Genomic DNA, 21642 nt, shown 5'->3' on the forward strand with positions numbered 1-21642 from the left:
ATTGAGAGAACAGAGAAAATAAAACCCCCACCTCCCAATAGAATATGAACATAAATGTAAAGTCAAGGTCATACTTTCAGAGAGGATCATCATGTTTTCTTAAGTAAGTTTTGTGGGAAGAAGGAAAAAGATTTTCCCTTTTTTCTTCTTCCCAAGATAATGCCGCATGTTTGTTGGGCCTTTTCTATAAGGTTAAATATAATTCATGCTTTAAAAATGCATATTATGTCAAATTGCAGATCTATGGAATTCTCTAGCTGGAATGAGTTTTTAGAGACAATATAGTTTCACCCTTTATTTTCTGAAAAGTGGTCTGAGGTCCATTGAGATTATATGACTTACTAGTGAAAGATCCAGAATTAGATCCCAGGTTTATGTTTTATGTAGTCTCTTCATCACCTTTGTTCTGTAGCATCAGTTTACCTAAAAGAGAGCATGAAGGGAGTACCCCTCTCCTGCAGTGCGTGGAAATGTAATTTGAACTACATTATATGGGACTTAGGCATAATAATGAGCCATGTGACATTGACAATTTAAGCCTTGCATTTGAGAAATCATTTCAATTACAGTGTAGTTCAGAAAGTAATTTTCTTCCAAAATAATTACGATATTGTCAGTGCAAAAATAAGCTATGAACTCTTAATAATGTAGTTAAATGAAGGAATGGATGCAAATTATAAAGACCAACTCAGAGCCAGTGGTACTAAGCCAGTTTTAACCTTCCCTTGATCATAACTTTCCTTCCCAATAAGGGCAAAAAAATGGGTCCAGTAGGAAACAAGCCTTTTTAAGGCTATCAGCTACCTTAGGTAGAAAGGAAGCATGTACTCTATTTAAATACAACCAGCAAATGCATCTTCAAAGCTCTTTAAAATGCTGATGACATCATCTTTCATTTTCAGGCCAGTATTATGTAGACATCAGCTACAGCCACATAGTTAAGAACTTATCAAAATCCTTGTCAGAAATTCCCACCTTAAGATCTACTTGGCCCAAGTATACATTCATTGAAATGTCAATATAATACTTCATACTGAAGTAACAATTTATTGTAAATGAAACATTTACCAATTCTAATTTCTAATATAGCACATAGCATTTCTTATATAAAACAAAATGAAGACCTTGAGTATTCAAATTTTCTTGTTCATTTTCCCTTTCTAGGAATTTTGAAGTAAAACCAATGTGGAATAAGCATCCCTTAACTTTTTTGAGAACAGTAATATAGTTACAGAAATGTGAAGATAGTACAGAAAATTGCTATATACACTGAACCCAATGAACCCTACTATTGACAACTTACATTTGTATAATACATATAATATAATTAATAAACTAATATTAATGCTTTATTATTATTTAAAACTTTTTAAACTTCTGGGGTGCATGTGCAGGATGTGCATGTTTGTTACATAGGTAAACAAGTGCCATGGTGGTTTGGTGCACTTATCAACCCATCACCTGGTATTAAGCCAGCATGCATTAGCTATTTCTCCTGATGCTCTCTGCCAACACCCCCAAGCCTCCCCTGACAGGCACCAGTGTGTGTTGTTCCTCTCCCTGTGTTCTCATTGTTCAGCTCCCACTTACAAGTGAGAACATGCAGTTTGGTTTTCTGTTCCTGTGTTAGTTTGCTGAGGATAACGGCCTCCAGCTCCATCCATGTCCCTGCAAAGCACATGATCTTGTTCCTTTTATAGCATCCACAATCTTACACAAGTAGATTCTCAAATCCTTACTCATCTACTTTTTAGCACTGAGGTGGGTTGCAGTCAGAACAAAGTAAATACTTTGTTTGATACATAAACCCTTTTATTTAGTTTTCACAGGTAACCTATCAGGATATCCCTATATGATAGCTGAGGAAATGAAAGCAGAGAATAACTTGTCCAAGAGACCAAGCAAAAAAAAAAAAAAAAGGTTGAGATTGAAACAAAAATCATTCAAATATCACACTAGTCACGCTCTCAACCAGAGGATCAGCCTGGCCACCTAGGAGGTTAGGATAGTCTGCAAAAAGAAGACAAGCATGAGGAACATGCATAACTATCTAGGCTGGGAAGGATTCCTGGGCAAGAGAAAGAACAAAAATATGCATTCCTGTTCTCCTCTTTTGCTGATCTCTTTTCATACTCAAAAGTAATTTCATAGCTCTAACTGACTTGCTAAAATATCATCATCATCATCATCTCAAATAAGCACAGGTGGACTTGGCATAATTAATTTGGACAACAGGAAAAATAAAAAGCAAACTAAATGTCACCTTAACATTCTTCATGGATTAGGTTTGTTAAAATATTTTTATAATAAAACATAATATCTTAGGCTCACCAAATACAAATTGCTATAACTTACTCAGAGTTGATATTGAAAAAAAATATTTGTGGCCAGCGCTGAAAGAAGATGATAGTGGGGGTGGTTCAGCCCCAGACATGAATAGGTTGTTATGTTCTGTACAATTTCTCAAAATTTGCATTCATGGAATTCTAGTTGAATCAAAATCAGTTAGAAAGATTCAGACAATAATAATAAATAGCTGTTACAATTTAAAAGAGACTTGGAAGTTTCTTCATGACTAGAGTTTTACTTTTATTCATTGTAAAGGCAAGATATGATGATTATTCAAAAGTTAAGCAGTTCAAAAAGTAAAAAGAGGTAAAAATCAACTAAAAATCTCCCTAAGGAAAAACCATTGTTAACCCATTAATAAACACATTTCTGATTATGTCTTTATCAATTTATTTCACATATAGATGTATATATATATGTACATATATATACACACAGAAACACACACAGTAACATACAAACATTCTGTGAGATCATAAAATATATGCTGTCTTATAATCAGTATCTTTTATTTATACATATGTTTTGGTTATTTTTCTATAATGTTAAACATAATTCTAAGTCATTTTTACAGTTGCATTGCATGGATATACCATAATTTATTTTTGCAAACTCCTCCTCTTTCTAGAAATTTAGATTGTTTCTAAATTTTTCCATTAGAAACAATGTTGAGTTGAACATTCTGGAATGATTATAAGTTGTTGGTTTGTCAGAAGATTTCCGAAGAATATGTTACTTGGGCTTTATGCAAATAATTAACTTCAACATTCTCGACTGTCTCTATTGAGTTAGCTCAACCAGTGGTCCTCATGAACCCCGACTTTTTGGTTAGGATCCTGGGCTCTGTGAGTCTTGTGGCATTCCAGTTTAAATTGGAAGTGGAGGTTCTAAGGGCCCTGCCTCTAAGGAACTCATGAGGTCTTGTACAGAGTGCAAAGAAGGAAGATGATTCTAGACCGAAGGACTGCTTCCCTGCAAAGTAAAGGCAAAGCAGAAAGCTTCAGTAAGTTAGCAGTATAGTTCTATAAACTTTTTGTAATTAATACGTTTTAAATGGGCAGCTAGTAAGCCTGACTCCCAAGAACTTCTGTAGCTTTTACCTATCTCTCATGGCATCTGCCACCCACCAGCTCTCATCACGCTCTTCCTACTCCACTTCGCTTCTCCTTGTAGTAGTCAAGCAATCAGGTACCCCAAACCCTTAACACATTGAGGTCCCTGGAAGTGCCTAGGAAAATGTCAGCGAGGACTTGGCTGTTCTCCCAAATCACATGCCTCACAAAGGTAATAGACATATTGTTCAGTTTATCTCACAGTCCATGAGTTAGCCAGTTCCATTAAACTCTGATTTGTAAAGTACCAATAACTGTGCATTTAATTGTTTTTGTATTCAGCTGAAGGGAAGTAGTATATACTGGAAATAGCTTGGGCCAAAAACACCTGATCATGAATCCAGTTCTGCCACTTGATAACTCTGTGACTTTGGGAAAGATATGAACCTTTTTGGGAAATCAGTTTGTTCCTCTGAAAAAGCAACATTAGATTTGCCCTGTTCAGTAGAGATTGCTGGGTACAAGCAAAGAGTCTGTCAATGAATGACTATTTGGTGGCAGGTTCTCATTTAGGATCACAATAACTGTGGTATCTGGTATTATCGTTAGCCAGAAATAGGGCTCAGAGCAGTTAAGCAACTAGCCCAAGAGACACTAGTTGCTTATATTGACAGAGACTAAGCAGAGTCAGAATTCAGGTCCAGACCTGTGACCATAAAGGCTGAATTCTTTCCTCCGACCCTGTGTACAAGTGTAAAAAAATCTGCGTAATCATCACTAAAGAGAATAATTTTTACAGTAGGCTTTTTTGAACTACACAAGACTCCTCACTAGTTAAACTGGGTATGACTCTGAGGAGGGAATATGACTGTACTCCTCATTGTCTGAATTGTAGTTCTCTAACATAGCCATTTTTCACGCCGTCTTCCCTCGCTGTCCAGATTTCTTTTAGAAGTGAGTTTTCACATTTTGCATTTTATTATGAATTACAACTGAATTTACTTGTATCACACTAATCTGTCATCTTTGAATTTCATAGACACAGCAGAGGGCCTTTGGCTGTTAAAGGCATTTTCAAATACCCATTTTTCCCTCTACCTGTCATACTGATTCGCAGATTCTGGCAGCTAACTGAGGCCCATTTATTTTCAGTATCTTCATGCTCCCTCCTAAGGAACTTGCCACATTAATGTCCTCTCAGCTTGAACTCAATCTGTACATGTGTGCAGGAACAAAACACTTAAGAACTTCACTATCCCTGATGATGACGCAGTAAATAATTAACAACTAAAGAGCAGACAGCCATACTTCAACTGAAAAGCAGAAACAGCATGTCATGTTATTTCCCCAAGGTTTCATTACCTCCAAATAATGTGGCTGTTTTGTATCATCTTGAGGATTCTGCTGCTTGAGAGCACTAGATGATGACACCCTTATATTGCTTTTAAGTAATTAGCTCTATTATCTCTCTTGTTTTTGTTACAAGTCACCTTGTTGAAATTTCTTGTAAAACAATAAATAGCATCCTGTCTGAGGTATGGCATTTGGAAGACCCTTGCCTCCTTTGGAACCACTGAAAGCCATGTGGGCTGCAAGAGAGGCATGGCACACTGAAAGATATTAAGTCTCAAGGTCTTCCCAGTTACTAGAGAGTAAAGTTTAAGGTCAAAGGAACTGAAGCCATCATACATGTTCGAGAAGAATAGCAAAAGGTTTTCAAAATCTCTTGAAAAAAAATCTTGTTACATTATTTTTTTTCCTCTTTAAACTATAGGGAGGGAAAATTCCACAAAGTTAAAAAGAAGAAATGAATACAGCCAGTACTAAAGAAATAACAGTCTGCAGTCTCAGTAGAGACTAGGGTCCACCACTCAAGTTAAAAACTCTAGAAATGTTTGTGAACTAGAACTAAGAAGGAAGAACATAAAGGCCCATATGACCCTATTTTTGGCCATCTTTACTTAAATAAAATTGGAAGTTAATTTTTTCTACTTTTTTGATTGAAGAAGAAAAACCATAAATTGTATTCAAATATATTCTAAGAAATGAAATAATAAAACTATAACTAAGTACATTTTCCCTCTTCTAGTCCATATGTGAACAAAAGTAATTTGGAATTGAGTTAGTTAAAATTCAGCCAGTAACAGAGCATGAGACTGGATGATAGATGTGAGCCCTGGATGTTAAACCCAGCTCTAGCAAGGATTTCCTGTGTGTGTGACTTGGGTGGGGGCTGAGGTTCATTTAAGTGCTCCATGTACCTGTTAATTTTGAAATAATAATGTACTCTTATAAGTCTATGGGCTTTTTCTTACTCCCTTCTGTCTTTCTTTAAGGTCCAGTTGAAAAGCGAAGAATCTAAAACGTTTGCAATGAAGATTCTCAAGAAACGTCACATTGTGGACACAAGACAGCAGGAGCACATCCGCTCAGAGAAGCAGATCATGCAGGGGGCTCATTCCGATTTCATAGTGAGGTAAAGGCCCCATCCCAGGGACAGATGTACCCAACTCCAAGCGACAAATCCATCACAAAACCCTCTGCCCCTTGAGCTTGCTATTAATACATTTCATATATACAAAGAAACTTACTTTTAATCTAACCTTAAGAAAGTTGTTTGATTTTTAAAAATAAACTTCTGATTCTATTCTCCCTTTTAAAGAGAATCAGTATCTGAAAACAATGTGTTTTTCCCAAAAGAGGTGCCAGAATTTCTAACATTACATTTTTATCCTTTTTAAAACCCTCATACTCTACATAGACCTCTGATGCTTAAAAGACAAAATATCCAAAATCAAACTATTTAACTTTTAATTATCTGAACATTTTTTGAAGATCTAAAAAAATGAAATGACAGCTGACCATTCCACCTTAGTACTAATAAATGGATAATGAGGAGATTTTTATATGCAGAAGCAGCTTTTTATAGTGAATTTTCCAGTAACACTTACTGAGAACAGGATGTAATTTAACAGGATGAATTTAAGCGAGTAGCACATGAAATTTATACATGTCTGAATTTATAAACTTTAATCCACTTTATATCCATTTTCACTACATGTTGATGACGACTAAATGTTACCCCAAGAGTCCATGCTTGAAACATCACTCAAATTGGAATGGAAAGAATCTCAAGAAACCCTCTTTGTCCATAATCATTAGGATTAATCTATTTCAAGGGAGAGATTAGCACCCTAGTTTCTCCTATTAAATCCTTATTCATGAGCCATTGGCTTCTTTTCCCTATGTGGGCTTAGATCTCTCTCATTCTGACAAAATTTTGAGCTTGGCAAATCAAAACTATAATCTGGGTCCCCCCAAAATCGCATACTTGTAAAAGACAGTAATGTTTATAACCTTTGTTTTCTTTTTTGCAACTTACAGACTGTACAGAACATTCAAGGACAGCAAATATTTGTATATGTTGATGGAAGCTTGTCTAGGTGGAGAGCTCTGGACCATTCTCAGGGATAGGTAGGAGATTTAAGAAATTTCTATGATGTCTCTAAGAACATAGTTGCCCATGTTGGTCTATAGAAGGGTTAATATAATAAGGTATAATGATCATATTTATACTTTAATATCCTTATATTTCAATATTTAAAGTAAATACGGAGCATAACCTACCATATGCATATAATAAAACTCACTTTGTAACTAACAGTGCAGGCTTAGTCTATCATAAAAGTGGTACATAGCAAAGTAAATATATGACCTTAGTTTAGCATGAATGTTAGAATTAGATAAGTCTGTATCTGGAATTCAATTCATTGCCTTAGCAGAAGGAGAATTATAGTTATTTTATAATTACAATTTGAATTAACTATCTGTTTAATTGCTCTACTCTTTTTCCAAATAGGCAGTTTGCCTTTTTGTGACACTGGGAATTTTTTCCAAAGTAATGTTTCCCTCTACCTTTATATTGTTCTTTGGTTTCAAAATTAACAGAAGTTTCTAGTCGTGTTTTTATCCCTTGGCTGGTCTCAAGAAAAAGAAAAGAATCCACTTATAAGCAATATTTCATGTAAATAATCTTATTTAGACTTACCTTCTTACCCTTCCAGGGCAAGGAAAGTTTGTCTAGATGGTGCTTGTTTATTTTCATCATGCACATTCATTGTGTCTTAATTTTCCATCTCATATTTAGATAACTAGCAAATTAAATAATTATCTTCTAATATAATTTATCCTATAAAATGTCTCAGGCCTGTAATCCCAGCACTTTGGAAGGCCAAGGCGGGTAGATCACCTGAGGTCAGGAGTTTGAGGCCACCCTGACCAACAAGGTGAAACCCGTCTCTACTAAAACTACAAAAATTAGCAGGGCATGGTGGCACACACCCATAGTCCCAACTACTCGGGAGACTGAGACAGAAGAATTGCTTGAACCTAGGAGGCAGAGGTTGCAGTGACCCAAGGTTGCACCACTGCACTCCAGCCTGGGTGATGGAGCAAGACTCTGTCTCCAAAAAAAAAAAAAAAAAATGGCTCAGGAGATCATTATCTACCCTGTGCTTTTTAAAAACATACTTTTATTTTCCTATGAATAATGTTTTGATTATTTTCTTTGAGTGATTTATTGATCATTCAAAAGTCATCTGTGTTCCTCTGAACACTCACCTTTAGACATCTATATTTTTCTTATTTGTTTGAGTCCTGCCCCCCAGACTCTCCTTCATGGGGTAGCATCCTTCTGAAACTTAGCCATAGGTAGTCCTGATATATAATCATGTAATGTGTTTACATTTGTTACTTTGTAGATATCCCAGAAAAAAACAAGTGGTTTCTTATAAACTGTTGATTAAAATTGTCATTCCTAATGGTGTTCTTATGGTACCTTCTTTTTTTTTTGAGACGGAGTCTTGCTCTGTCACCAGGCTGGAGTGCAGTGGTGCAATCTCGGCTCATTGCAACCTCTGCCTCCTGGGTTCAAGTGATTCTTCCACCTCAGCCTCCCGAGTAGCTGGGACCACAGGCGCGTGCCACCACGCGTGGCTAATTTTTTTGTATTTTTAGTAGAGACGGGGTTTCACCATGTTGGCCAGGATGGTCTCGATCTCTTGACCTCGTGATCCGCCTGCCTCGGCCTCCCAATGTGCTGGAATTACAGGTGTGAGCCACCGCGCCTGGCCGGTACCGTCATATTTTTGTACAACATGCCCTTTCACCTGTTAGTCCCATGGCCTTACTTATATATGTCAGATGGATTTCTTGTTACCACATTGTATCCTATTGCATCAGTATTTTATTTCATTTCTTAAATTTAAACTTAAAAAAGCATAAAAAAGAATGTATCATATTGGCATTAGGAGATAAGGTTAACATCTGTACTAAGCTATTATATCATAGTGTATATATTATGTATCATTGCTAGTTAATATGTAAATACAGATTATATACCAGGCATTGTGATAGAGGCTGGGTATCCAGTAATAAACCAAACAGATGTGGTCTGTCTTCTCAGAATATATAGTTTGTTTAACAAAGTTAATATTTTAATGTGTGAGTTAATATTTAGCATATCTAATGTGTTTCTACTGTATTATATTTGACTTGATATTTCAATACACTGATTTATTTGAAGTCTTCTACCTTTTTTCTAATTAGAATAGAAGAAGATTTGCAGGTGGAATTAAACATCAAAGTAATAATAAGCCACAAAGGGAGGCAACCAACTATCCTCTCATAGCTTACTTATTTTATTTCACTTTTTCATAAGTTATTGGGGTACAGGTGGTATTTGGTTACATAAGTTCTTTAGTGGTGATTTGTGAGATTTTGGTTTACCTATCACCCAAGCAGTATACACTCCACCATATTTGTAGTCTTTTATTCCTTGGCCCCCTCCCACTCTTGCCCCCAAGTCCCCAAACTCTGTTGCATCACACTTATGCCTTTGTGCCCTCATAGCTTAGCTCTCATATATCAGTGAGAACATATGATGTTTGGTTTTGCATTACTGAGTTACTTCACTTAGAATAATAGTCTCCAATCTCATCTTGTTTCCTGCAAGTGCTGTTAATTCATTCCTTTTATGGCTCCATAGTAGTCCATCATTTGCACATACACACACACACGCACACACACACACACGCACACACACACACGCGCACACACACACAGTTTCTTTATCCTGTCGTTGATTGACGGGCATTTGGGTTGGTTCCATGATTTTGCAATTGTGAATAGTGAATTGTGCTGCTATAAACATGAGTGTTCATGTAACTTTTGTGAATAATGACTTATTTTCTTCTGGGTAGGTACCCATAGTGAGATTCCTGGATCAAATGGTAGTTCTACTTATATTTATTTAAGGAATTGCTGCACTGTTTTCTATAGCAGCTGTAGTAGTTTACATTCCCTCCAGCAGTGTAGAAGTGCTCTCTGTTCACTGCATCCACCCCAGCATCTACTGTTTTTTTTTTATTTTTTATTTTTTGATTCTGCCCATTCTTGCAGGAGTGAGGTGGTATCACCTTGTGCTTTTGATTTGCATTTCTCTGATTGTTAGTGATGTTGGGCATGTTTTCATACATTTCTTGGCCATTTGTATATCTTCTTTTGAGAATTGTCTATTTCATGTCCTCAGCGCACTGGGATTATTTGTCTTTTTCTTACTGATTTGTTTGAGTTTGTTGTAGATTTTGGATATTAGTCCTTTGTCAGATGTATAGATTGTGAAGATTTTCTCCCACTCTGTGGGTTGTCTGTTTACTCTGCTGACTGTTTCTTTTGTCGTACTAAAACTCTTTGGTTTAGTTAGGTCCCAGTTATTTATCTTTGTTTTTATTCCATTTGCTTTTGGGTTCTTAGTCATGAAATCCTTGCCTAAGCCAATGTCTAGAAGGGTTTTTCCAATGCCATCTTCTAGAATTTTTATAGTTTGAAGTCTTAGGTTTAAATCCTTAATCCATCTTGAGTTAATATTTGTCTAAGGTGAGAGATGAGGATCCAGTTTCATTCTCCTACATGTGGACAGCCAATTATCCCAGCACCATTTGTTGAAAAGGGTGTCCTTTCCCCACTATATGTTTTTGTCTGCTTTGTCAAGGATCAGTTGGCTGTAAATATTTGGGTTCATTTCTGGATTCTCTATTTTGTTCCATAGGTCTAGGTGCCTATGTTTGTACCAGCACTATGCTGTTTGGTGACTATGGCCTTATAGTATAGTTTGAAATCAGGTAGTGTGATGCCTCCATATTTGTTCTTTTTGCTTTATCTTGCTTTGGCTATGCAGGCTCTTTTTTGGTTCCATATGAATTTTATAATTGTTTTTTTCTAATTCTGTGAAGTATGATGGTGGTATTTTGATGGAGATTGCATTGAATTGAATTTGTAGATTGCTTTTGGCAATATGGTCGTTTTTACAATATTGATTCTACCCATCCATGAGCATGGGATATTTGTGTCACTTGTTTGTGTCATCTATGATTTCTTTCAGCAGCATTTTGTAGTTTTCCTCATAGAGGTCTTTCAACTCTTTGCTTAGGTATATTCCTAAGTTGTTTTGTTTCGTTTTGTTTTTGTTTTTGTTTTGCAGCTATTGTAAAAAAAGGGTTGAGTTCTTGATTTGATTCTCCTCTTGGTCACTGTTAGTGTATAGAAGAGCTACTGATTCGTGTTCATTAATGGTGTATCCAGAAACGTTGCTGAATTCTTTTATCATTTCTACAAGCTTTCTGGAGGAGTCCTTAGGGTTTTCAAGATAAACTATCATTTTCTCAGCAAGCAGTGACAGTTTGACTTCCTCTTTACCAATTTGGATGCCCTTTATTTCTTTCTCTTGTCTGATTGCACTGGCTAGGACTTCCAGTACTATGTTGAAGAGAAGTGGTGAGAGTGGGCATCCTTGTCTTATTCCAGTTCTCAGAGGAAAAGCTTTCAACTTTTTCCCATTCAGTATGTTGGCTGTGGGTTTGTCATAGGTGGCTTTTATTACATTAAGTTATGTTCCTTGTATGCCAATTTTGCTGAAAGTTTTAATCATAAAGGGATGCTGTATTTTGTTGAATTCTTTTTCTGCCACTATTGAAATGATCATGTGATTTTTGTTCCTAATTCTGTTTATGTGGTGTAACAGATTTATTGACTTGTATCTGTTAAACCATCCTTGCATCCCTGGTATGAAACCCACTTGATCATGGTAGATTATTTTTTTGATATGTTGTTGGATTCAGTTAGCAAGTATTTTGTTAAGTATTTCAGCATCTTTGTTCATCAAGGATATTGGTCTGTAGTTTTCTTTTTTGTTTATTTTTCCTGGTTTTCGTATTAGGGTGACACTGGCTTCATAGAATGAATTTTGGAGGGTTCCTTCTTTATCTTGTGGGACAGTGTCAAAACGATTGGTACAAATTCTTCTTTGAATGTCTGATAGAATTCTGCCATGAACCCATCTGGTCCTGGACTTTTTTTTGTTGGTAATTTTTAAATTACCGCTTCAATCTCACTGCTTGTTATTGGTCTGTTTAGGGTATGTCATTCTTCCTCATTTAAGCTAGGAGGGTTGTATTTTTCCAGGAATTTATCCATCTCTTCTAAGCTTTCTAGTTTATGTACATAAATGTGTCTATAGTAGCCTTGAATGATCTTTTGTATTTCACTGGTGTCAGTTGTAATATCTCCTGTTTTGTTTCTTAGTGAGTTTATTTGGATTTTCTCTCTTCTTTTCTTGTTTAATCTTGCCAGTGGTCTATCAATTTTATTAATCTTTTCAAAGAACCAGCTTTTTGTTTCATTTATATATATTTTGTTTCAATTTCATTTAGTTCTGCTCTGATCTTGGTTATTTCCTTTCTTCTTCTGGGTTTGGGTTTAATTTTTCTTGTTTCTCTAGTTCCTTGAGGCATGACCTTAGAGTGTCAGTTTGTGCTCTTTCAGTCTTTTTGATGTAGGCATTTATGGCTATGAACTTTCCCCTTAGAAACACCTTTGCTGTATCCCAGAGGTTTTGATAGGTTGTGTCATTATTGCCATCCAGTTCAAAGAATTTTTAAATTTCCATCTTGATTTCATTTATGACACAATGCTCATTCAAAAGTGGCTAATTTCCATGTGCTTTCATGGTTTTGAAGGTTACTTTTGAAGTTGATTTCCAGTTTTATTCCACTGCAGTCTGAGATAGAGCTTGATATAGTTTCAATTTTCTTTAATTTATTGAGGCTCATTTTATGATCTATCATATGATCTATCTTGAAGAAAGTTCCATGCATTGTTGAACACTACGTGTATTCTGCAGTTGTTGGATGAAATGTTCTGTATATTTCTGTCATCTCTAGCAAGGCTGGGAAAGTTTTCCTCGATTATTCCACCAAATGTATTTTCTAAGCTTTTAGAATTCTTCCTCAGGAAAACTGATTATTCTTAGGTTTGATCATTTAATATAATCCCAGACTTCTTGGAGGATTTGTTCATGTTGCTTATTCTTTTTTCTTTGCCTTTGTTGGATTGGATTAATTCGAAGACCTTGTCTCTGAGCTCTGAATTTCTTTCTTCTACTTGTTCAATTCTATACCTGAGACTTTCCAGTGCATTTTGCATTTCTAAAAGTGTGTCCAAAGTTTCCTGAATTTTTGATTTTTTTCTTTAAAGCTATCTGTTTCCTTGAATATTTCTCCCTTCACTTCTTGTATCATATTTTGGATTTCCTTGCACTGGGCTTTGCCTTTCTCTGGTCCCTCCCTGATTAGCTTAATAACTATTCTCCTGAATTATTTTTCAGATAAATCAGGGATTTCTTCTTGGTTTGGATCCATTGCTTGTGAACGAATGTGATTTTGGGGGGATGTTGAAGAGCTTTATATTGTCATATTACCAGAGTTGGTTTTCCAGTTCCTTCCTATTTGGGTAGGCTCTGTCATAGGGAAGGTCTAGGGCTGAAGGCTGCTGTTCAGATTCTTTTGTCCTACAGGGTGTTCCCTTGATGTAGTACTCTCCCCCTTTTCCTATGGATATGGCTTCCTTTGAGCTGAACTGCAGTGATTGTTGTCTGTCTTCTGGATCTAGCCATCCAGCAAGTCTACCCGGCTCTGGGCTGGTACTTGGGGTTGTCTGCACAGAGTCCTGTGATGTGAAGCATCTATGGGTCTCTGAGTCTTGGATACTGGTGCTGTTCTGGTAGAGGTGGCAGGGCGTACAATTGACCCTGTGAAGGTTCTTAGCTTTGGTGGTTTAATATTCTATTTATGTGCTGGTTGGCCTTCTTCCAGGAGGTAGCACATTCCAGAGAGCATCAGCTGTGGTATTATGGGGAGGAACTGGTGGTGCACAGGGCCCTAGAACTCCCAGTTTATATGCCCTTTGCCTTCCACTACCAGGGTTGATAGAGAAGGAGCGTCAGTTGGGGGCAGGGCTAGGAATGGCTGAGCTCAGACTCTCCTTGGGCAGGTCTTGCTGCGGCTGCTCTGGGGGATGGAGGTGGGATTCCCAGGTCACTGGAGTTGTGTACCTAAAAGGATTATGGCTACCTCTGCTGAGTCAAGCAGGTCCTCAGGAAAGTGGGGGAAAGCTGACAGTCACAGGCCTTACCCAACTCCCACACAAATTGAAGGGCCAGTCTCACTCCCAATGTGCCAACCCCAATGGCCACCAGACCACTTCCAGGTGGAGAGTGATAGGGGCTTAAAAACCTGGCCCAGGCTATCTGCCACCAGTTTCAAAAGAAAAGGGCTTGGTTCTTCCCCAGCTTGTGAAGTCTGCGCAGCAGATCTGCACCATCCCTTGAGTTCTGGACAGGAGGTTTCTCACCCATTTCTAATTGTTACAAAGTTCAGCTAGAGATTTGCTTCTACCTGTGTAGTTTTACCCCCTGCTCCTCTCCCGCTGGATCTCTGTGGTGCCAGGCACAAATGGCCTGGTAGGGGACCCAGCAAGCTCTTAGGTCCTTTCTACTGCTTCCTCTACCCCTGTATGTCACTTGGCTCTCCAAATTGACTCAGCTCCAGGTAAAGTCGGACACTTCTCCCGCAAACAAACTTTCAGCTTCTCTAGCGGGGATGTGTGTTCGGGAGAGGAGGATCTCCCTTTCCCAATTCTGCAGTTGAGGCACTAACAGTTCTGGCAGGTGGTGATGGGGGTTCCTGAGTCCTGCAGGAGTAGTCTGCTTCCTTCAGAGTGTCTGTGGTCCTCTTGGGATTGCTGGTTTGTTCTTGCAGTCCATCTGAAGCTAAAATTCACAATGCAAGCCACCCCCTAACTACTCTATCCATAGCTGCAATCTAGTCCTGCCTGCCATCTGCCATGATCTCTCTAATACCTTCTCACAGCTTTTAAATCTTTTAGTAACATCCTTAACCAGAACAACAATAACAATAATAAAACTCAACCTAAAGTCCACTCATGAGGCATCAAACATGCACAGGCATTAATTTTCAACTTATTTTTGAAAGTACTATTTCATAATTTACCTTATTTCACATTTTGTTTGTATTGCCAGCCAAGGCTTCTGAGTGAGACATGTCTTGATGTCTCAGGGTAGCCAACGTTTGCTATTCAGAAGCAGCTTACTTTTGGAGGAGTAAAGGGAGGGAAAACATCAATGGATTTCTCTACTTCCACTGGGTTGCCTTTTGATCCTTACATTGTTCCCCCCTTTTATCACACTTGGATTTGAGGTACACAATTCCTGAGCCCCCTAATATGCTTAATACTCCATGAAGAGTTATGACCTAGAGAAATAGTGGCTGCTTGTTCCTAAAAATTCAGATGTAATGAATTAGCCATTATATGTAAAATAATCTCAGAATAATTATCCCTGGCCAACTTTCTTTCTTGTGTAGGCATGTAGACTTATTGTTTTTATTCTAAGTGATTTTTCTTTTTCCGTTTCAAAAAAATTACCAGGAAAAAAACTATCATTTTAGACATTTAGGCTCCAATTAATATTGCCACTGACCAGCTTTCTGTTTGTTTAAATTGGGGCTGAAAATCTTAAAGATTAATTGTTAGAAATAAATGAAATTGTGCCAAGGGAAAGATTATGCTATTATGCTATTAGTTACAGTGTATATGAAAATATCTGTGGTCAAAAACCCTGTCAATGTATTCAGTTTTCCTCTTGTGTCAGAGGACAGAAGCAATAATGGAAAATCTATCCTGAAAGTATACAAGAAATTTGCTTAGGCTGATCTGAAGAAAGGCTTCCATGACCTAATTCATTACGGACATGGAAATACCTCTGAGCCTCAGAGATTTAGCACAGACAGTCTCTGATGGCAATCCAGACATCCTCCTCCTCCTCTCACCTCATAGCTGAGATGACCATTCCCTGCTTTTTATTCTCTTTCTTCTCGTCAGCATAGAAAAGAAGCACAGAGGCTGAGTGCAGAGGCTCACGCCTGTAATCCCAGCATTTTGGGAGGCTAAGGCAGGTGGATTACCTGAAATCAGGAGTATAAGACCAGCCTGGCCGATATGGTGAAACCCCACCTCTACTAAAAATACAAAAAGTTTAGCTGGGCATGGTGGTGGGCACCTGTAATCCCAGCTACTCACAAGGCTGAGGCTGGAGAATTGCTTGAATCTGGGAGGCAGAGGTTGCAGTGAGCCGAGATTGTGTCACTGAACTCCATCCTGCGCAACAAGAGTGAAACTCTGTCTCCAAAAAAAAAAAAAAAAAAAAAAAGCACAGAGCAGCTCTTTATTTGGCATCAAGAAGTAAAAATTAAAATGATACCATCTATACATAAATAGGGATAGGGTTTGAGGACTATTACATATTTTCCTAGTTCCATTTCCCTGGTTTATTATTAGTTAGCTGTTATACTTTATTTTCTAATTTATGACTTTTGTCTCCCACTGGTTCTGTTCTATCATTTGTAATAGGTTGGTACAAATTATATTTTATTCACCTTCCCTCCCTAACACTTAAAGAATTGGCATATCCCCCAATTTTTGTAAAAATGTGTAAGTGGTTAACATGGTAAATAAATATATGTTAGTATTTATATTAACATAGAATATAATGTATAACATATTAACACGTGTTATATATTAATATCTGCATTTAATGTATATTTGAATTGAATAACATTTAGCATCTCAATTATTTACCTAATTAGAATTTTTAACATATGGACCAGGCATAGTGGCTTACTGCTGTAATCCCAGCACTTTGGGAGGTCAAGGGGGACAGATCACCTGAGGTCAGGAGTTCAAGACCAGCCTGACCAACATGGAGAAACCCAGTATCTATTAAAAATACAAATTAGCTGGGTATCATGGCACATGCCTTTAATCCCAGCTACTCAAGAGGCTGAGGCAGGAGAATCACTTGAACCCGGGAGGTGAAGGTTGTGGTGAGCTGAGATCATGCCATTGCTCTCCAGCCTGGGCAACAAGAGTGAAACTCTTATCTAAAAAAAAAAAAAAAAAAAAATTAACATATGTATGTTAATTTTCCTTACTGAATATCTTAAATAATTAATTCTGAAGCCATAATTTTCAAATCTCATGCATCTCACTTTCTGGTCATGTTATACCATATGTGTGTTGTAAACTCACAAATGTTGCATTATTTTATATGTTCAGTCTCCTTGATTCTGGCTGTTTTGTGGAAAGTGGTAATTACTTAAATTCTATCTTAGATGCCCTAATAGTTGGCACAGATTGAAGGTATTTCACAGAAAATAAGTCTGTATTTGTAATAATTTAGCTTCCCTAAATTTACAGTTGGCAATAAACCTATACAAATTGCAACATACTTCAGGTTCATACACTCACTGATTGTTGTTACTCATCAATGAAAAAGGTGAAATATTTTGATGAAAGATACTTTTCTCTTGTTACGTTCTGATATCCAATAACTCAATTTATGGCAAATTGACTAAACATTGTGATTAAATTTTTAGTCTATCAGTATGTATAAATAATTTTCTATTTCTCTAAAATTCTTATCTACTGCCATCTAGCTTAAAACAACCACCCATCCCCAAAGAGAGTATAAGGACCTATCTCTTGTTTTAATTGAAATGACACAGCTGTCAAGGCATAATTTATTATTTCAAAGAGCTATATAAGGCAAGTGATTTATTTCTTTAAGCAACTATCTAAACTATTGATGAAACAAGGTTTCACTTGTTTTAAATCAAATTTACATTGTCATTTCCAATTCTAATAGTAATTTTTCATTGTGAGTAACATCAGTGTTATGCTCATGACTGCTTTCAAGATGTCTGTTTTTTAAAATCCACAAGTTATCTACATCAAACGTTTAGTGATGGGACAGTGTGGTGCTGGCAAACATTTTGTGTGCATGTATTGTATAGATTTACCAAGGTTTGAGACAAGGTGTCCATTTAATTTTCAAAATCAGTTACAAATGTATTTATATGTGAAAGATAACATAGATGTGTTGAAGGAATGGAAACTAGATTTCTAAAACCCTCCACGTTCCAAAATGGCTAAAAACCAGAGAAAACTGGAAACAAATAGAGTTTTCAAGAACTAAAGACCCAAAGATGTACAATTTGTGGTCAGTTTACTTCCTGGTAAAAAAGGGAGGGCTTTGATTGGCAGGCAATTAAAGGGTAATTTTGGCCCATGTGAGAAGCATGGGAGAAGTGAAAAGAACAGAGATTAGCAGAGGATTCTTCAGAGTTGATTTGTGGCAGTTAGCCTTGGCAGTCAGAAGCACTTCAATAACAGAGATGATTGGTGTTTCAAACCCCCCACCTCCACCCTGAAAATACTTCATAGTTGTTCTATACTATGTTAGTTAATTTTCCTATATTAAGACACAAAAGCTAAAAAAGAGTTTTCTGGTGCTGAATCAAAATGGCCATTATTACATTTAGTAAGCCCAGGTTGTGTACCAGACACTTATTTTAAATAGATGCATTATTAATTCTTTGGATCTTCACAACAATCCAATGAGATGGTTACTGCTATTAGCCCCATTTTGCACATGAGAACACAGATACCCAGAGATGTATAGTTAGTTGCTCAAGAACAAATAGTAAATGGAGTCTGGAGTTAAGCCCAGGATTCTTGCTTCAGGCACCATATTCTAACATATAGCCTCCTCTCATGAACTTCAGTTTGTCTTAGCATTTTTCCATCTTTCTGCTAATAACCAGCTTATTCAGAATATAAATATAATATTCAGCAGAGATTTCATGAGAAATTGAGCTCTCACATAAGCATTTACTCTCATTACAACATTTCAGTGCATTTGTGCATTTGGTTCCATTACCAATTGACTATTAAGGAAGCAGAGATATGCTGCCCAGAGTTACAACTGTAGAAATAATCTCCTCTTCTACTAATAGTAATCAAGAATTTGTAAGCTTTCAGAAAGGCCCACTCAAATCACATTTAGGCAGTCCTGATATAAAGAGAGTGAACAGGCAACCTACAGAATGGGATAAAATTTTTGCATTCTATCCATCTCACAAAGGGCTAATATCCAGAATCTACAAGGAACTTAAACAAAATTACAAGCAAAAAACAACCCAATCAAAAAGTGGGCGAAGGATATGAATAGATACTTTTCAAAAGAAGACACTTATGCAGTCAACAAACATGAAAAGAATCTCATCATCACTGGTCATTAGAAAAATGCAAATCAGAACCACAGTGAGATACCATCTCATGCTGGTCAGAATAGCGATACTAAAATGTCAGGAAACAACAGATGATGGAGAGGATGTGGAGAAATAGGACCGGTTTTACACTGTTGGTGGGAGTGTAAATTAGTTCAACCATTGTGGAAAACAGTGTGGCAATTCCTCAAGGATCTAGAACCAGATATACTCTTTGACCCAGCAATCCCATTATGTGGTATATACCCAAAGGATTATAAATCATTCTGCTCTAAAGACACATGAACACATATATTTATTGCAACACTATTCACAGTAGCAAAGACTTGGAACCAACCCAAATGCCCATCAATGATAGACTGGATAATGAAAATGTGCCATATATACACCATAGAATACTATCCAGCCATAAAAAAGAATGAGTTCATGTTCTTTGCAGGGACATGGATGAAGCTGGAAACCATCATTCTCAGCAAACTAACACAGGAACAGAAAACCAAACACTGCATGTTATTACTCATAAGTGGGAGTTGAACAATGAGAACACATGGGCACAGGGAGGGGAACATCACACACTGGGGCCGTTGTGGGGTACGGGGCAAGGGGAGGGATAACATTAGGAGAAATACGTAATGTAGATGACAGGTTGATGGGTGCAGCAAACCACCATGGCACATGTATACCTATGTGATAACCTGCACATTCTGTACATTTATCCCAGGATGTAACATACAATTAAAAAAAAAAAAGAAGTAATCATCTTGCTGATTAAAATAGATGATGCAGGACAGGCTAGCCCCAAAATTGAGGCTTAGCCCAGGAGGTTCGTGGTTTAATCCAGGAAAGAATCAAGGCAACCTGGTGGTGTTAAACAGCAACTTTTGTTGAAGCAGCAATGTACAGCAGCAGCAGAGGTATTGCTCCTTGTGGAGCAGGACTGTCCTATAGGTAGTGTGCCCAGAGTAGCAGCTCAGAGGCAGTTTTATACCCATATTTATGCATAATTTTAGTTATATGCAAATTAGGGGTGGTTTATGCAGAATTTCTAGAATGAAGGTGGTAAGTTCTGGGTTGTCGGGTTGTTGCCATGGAAAGCGGTGATAACATCTGGGTGTTTCCATGGCAATGGTAAACTGACATGGCACACCGGTGGGCATGTCTTATAGGGTGGTGCTTCTGCCCAGGACATATTTTAGCTAGTCCTTAATTTGGTCTGATATCCAAGCCCTGCCTCTAGAGTTGAGTTTCACCTCCTACCTCACAGACGTAAAGAAGTAATCAATTTGCTGATTGAAGCAAGACATATAGTGTGAAATAAAATACGACCATTCCCTGTACTCTTTCTTTTTTGTTTATTTATTTTTTTATTTTTTTATTGCATTTTAGGTTTTGGGGTACATGTGAAAAACATGCAAGGTTGTTGCATAGATGCATACGTGGCAGTGTGATTTGCTGCCTTCCTCCCCTTCAATATGTGGCATTTCTCCCCATGCTATCTCTCCCCAACTCCCCACCCTCCGCTGTCCCCCCTCACTCCCCCCCTACAGACTCCAGTGTATAGTGCTCCCCTCCCTGTGTCTATGTGTTCCCATTGTTCAATACCCGTCTATGAGTGAGAACATGCGGTGTTTGATTTTGTGTTCTTGTGTCAGTTTGCTGAGAATGATAGTTTCCAGGTTCATCCATGTCCCTACAAAGGACGCGAACTCATCGTTTTTGATGGCTGCATAATATTCTGTGGTGTATATGTGCCACATTTTCCCTGTCCAGTCTATCATCGATGGGCATTTGGGTTGGTTCCAGGTCTTTGCTATTGTAAACTGTGCTGCAGTGAACATTAGTGTGCATGTGTCCTTATAGTAGAACGATTTATAATCCTTTGGATATATACCTAGTAATGGGTTGCTGGGTCAAATGGAATTTCTATTTCTAGGTCCTTGAGGAATCGCCACACCGTCTTCCACAATGGTTGAACTAATTTACACTCCCACCAACAGTGTAAAAGTGTTCCTATTTCTCCACATCCTCTCCAGCATCTGTTGTCTCCAGATTTTTTAATGATTGCCGTTCTAACTGGCGTGAGATGGTATCTCAATGTAGTTTTGATTTGCATTTCTCTACTGACCAGTGATGATGAGCATTTTTTCATATGCTTGTTGGCCTCATGTATGTCTTCTTTTGTAAAGTATCTGTTCATATCCTTCGCCTTTGAATGGGCTTGTTTTTTTCTTGTAAATCTGTTTTAGTTCGTTGTAAATTATGGATATCAGCCCTTGGTCAGATGGGTAGGCTGCAAAAATTTTTTCCCATTCTGTTGGTTGCCGATTCACTCTATTGACTGTTTCTTTCCCTGTACTCTTTCATTTTGTTTTGTTTTGTTTTGCTTTGCAATGCTCTCCATTGAGGAGTGATTGAATTCACAAATAGCAATATAGCTAAAGCTATATAGTAATTATATATACACAGATGCTTACTATTTATGGTAAATAATCTCTTCAAGTGAAAGAAACATGCTTCTCTTGACAGGTAAACATACTTAATTAAGGGCAAAGAAGGAAGGACTTTCAAGGCAATATTGTAATTTCTTTCCAGATACATATGATTATAGAATTTTAGCTCTGCAAAGGATATCTTCAAGTCAGAGGAAGATTGTAGCATGAAGTTTATCATTCAGTTTCTCATATGAGTGCAGTTCTCAAACT

At 37.4% G+C, this 21642-nt stretch overlaps 1 protein-coding gene across 3 annotated transcripts in view; it reads left to right on the top strand.

The window, feature by feature from the left end:
* The window catches only part of PRKG1 (protein kinase cGMP-dependent 1), a 1342437-nt gene that overhangs the window by 1302065 nt on the left and 18730 nt on the right, over positions 1–21642 (top strand). For all 3 annotated transcript variants that reach the window (XM_021671726.2, XM_012467589.2, XM_012467590.2), the window contains 2 exons: positions 5738–5877; positions 6786–6875. In XM_021671726.2, coding sequence (XP_021527401.2) covers positions 5738–5877; positions 6786–6875 — 230 coding nt within the window. The remainder of the gene's footprint in view (positions 1–5737; positions 5878–6785; positions 6876–21642) is intronic.

Source organism: Aotus nancymaae, unplaced genomic scaffold (assembly GCF_030222135.1).
Source record: "Aotus nancymaae isolate 86718 unplaced genomic scaffold, 86718_ANA_hifiasm-v0.15.2.pri h1tg000010l, whole genome shotgun sequence".
In the NCBI taxonomy this organism is placed as follows: Eukaryota; Metazoa; Chordata; class Mammalia; order Primates; family Aotidae; genus Aotus; species Aotus nancymaae.